General features: G+C 60.0%; 1 protein-coding gene across 1 annotated transcript; it reads right to left on the bottom strand.

Annotated features, from left to right (window-relative positions):
- Positions 1 to 12: 12 nt before the first annotated feature.
- EMIHUDRAFT_257210 (hypothetical protein) lies at positions 13 to 459 on the bottom strand (the record flags this gene model as incomplete). The annotated part of the gene is made up of 1 exon (XM_005764634.1): positions 13 to 459. A coding segment is annotated over one exon (447 nt), but the record flags the coding sequence as incomplete, so codon positions are not given.
- Positions 460 to 1,521: the final 1,062 nt, after the last annotated feature.

The raw sequence follows: 1,521 nt of genomic DNA, 5'->3' as shown, positions 1-1,521 counted from the left end.
GAGCAGGTAGACGAGCCCAAACAGGTTGGCCTCGTACGTCTTGGAGGTGATGCCGCCGACGCCGCTGAAGCCCTCAGTGTCGATGAAGAGCACGCGCAGCGTGCTCCCGTCCGCCACCTTCACCTCGATCGGCTGGCTCGCGATCCACACTCCGCCGGTGTGCGACGTGACGCCCGAGCCAACCTCAAAGATGTTTTCGTGCTCGCCGCGGAAGAAGGCGCGGCCGAGGATGGAGCTCTTGCCGGTGCGCGTGGGGCCGACGGCGCTCACGATGGCGAAGGGCTCCGTCTGCGCCCGCAGCACGTTCAGGCCTTCCTCGACCAGCTCGAGCTGGCCGGTGGACACAGCGGGCTTGCGAAAGAGCGGCACGGCGTGCCACCCTTGGTCGCCGGAGAGACCGCCGAAGGCCAAGCCGACCTCGAGGAGGGCGAGGAGGGGGAGGATCGCCCGCGTGCCCATATATGAAGGCTCTGGTTCGAAGCTAGCAGAGGCGCCGACAAGTTCACGCTTGGGAAAAAGAATTGGAAAACGCACGAGGCAGACGAGAGCGACGCGACAGAGGAGGAAGCGACAGGAGGGAGAACGAAGAGAGTGGGACGACCGCGAGGTGGCATGAAGGTTGCAGCGAGAATCGGCGAGGGACAGTGCGAAGGGAGATAGGAAGAAGCAGACGCCCAAGGGTTAGGGTGGGCGACGGCTAGCACCACACTCCTCTCCTTAAAATCCCTGTGTGGTGGCGGCGTGCCGTCCTCCCATCCCTCCCTTGGGTTGTCTCTTTTCTTTCTTTCTTTACTCGGAGAAAAGCCCGATGACTACCTGTGAGGGAGGGTGTAGAGGATGTAGAGTACCCCTTCTGAGCGGGCCGCACTCTCGCGGCGGCTACAAGGAGTGACCCAGGTTGTTACGTTACGGCGCGCGAAAGTGCCATAATTGCCGACGGAAAAAAACAACGGGGACGCACAACTGGAAAGTGAGGGGCGAAGAGGAGTCAGGCGGAGCGGTACACAATGAAATCTACCGTGCTGGATGCGCCTCCCGCCACTCTCGGATCATCCGGCGCAGGATGTGGCTCGCGGGAAGAGACAGATAAAGGTAAGGTAAGGTAAACTTCTCCAGACACACGAGGTGGTGGAAGAGACAGATGTGCTCGCGCAGTGAAAACGAGTGCGGTGTGTCTAGTTGGCGTGGGTAATCTTGGTGTTGGTGATGACTTGAGTTCCCATGCGTCTCCTCTTACACGCGTTTATTTTGACCGGTCATGTGAGACCGGTCGGTGTATACTTTTGTCCGAAAGCGAAAACCGAATCCCAGATCCCACACCGCAAAAAGAGAGTAAAAGAGAATTTTTGACTGAGCCACGATTTGGCATGGCGCAGGACTCGACCAGACGCTGCTATCCGCGTGCGTCCAACTTTGTTGTGTGTCGCTGCGTCCGTCCGTGGGCAGCGTGGCCAGCGTGTGCTCGCGTGTGCGCCCCCCACCAAACGTCACCCTCTGGACGCCTGCGTACATCCTAGAGCC

Source organism: Emiliania huxleyi (assembly GCF_000372725.1).
Source record: "Emiliania huxleyi CCMP1516 unplaced genomic scaffold EMIHUscaffold_5858, whole genome shotgun sequence".
NCBI lineage: Eukaryota > Haptophyta > Isochrysidales > Noelaerhabdaceae > Emiliania > Emiliania huxleyi.
This window is presented reverse-complemented; position numbering and strand designations above follow the sequence as displayed.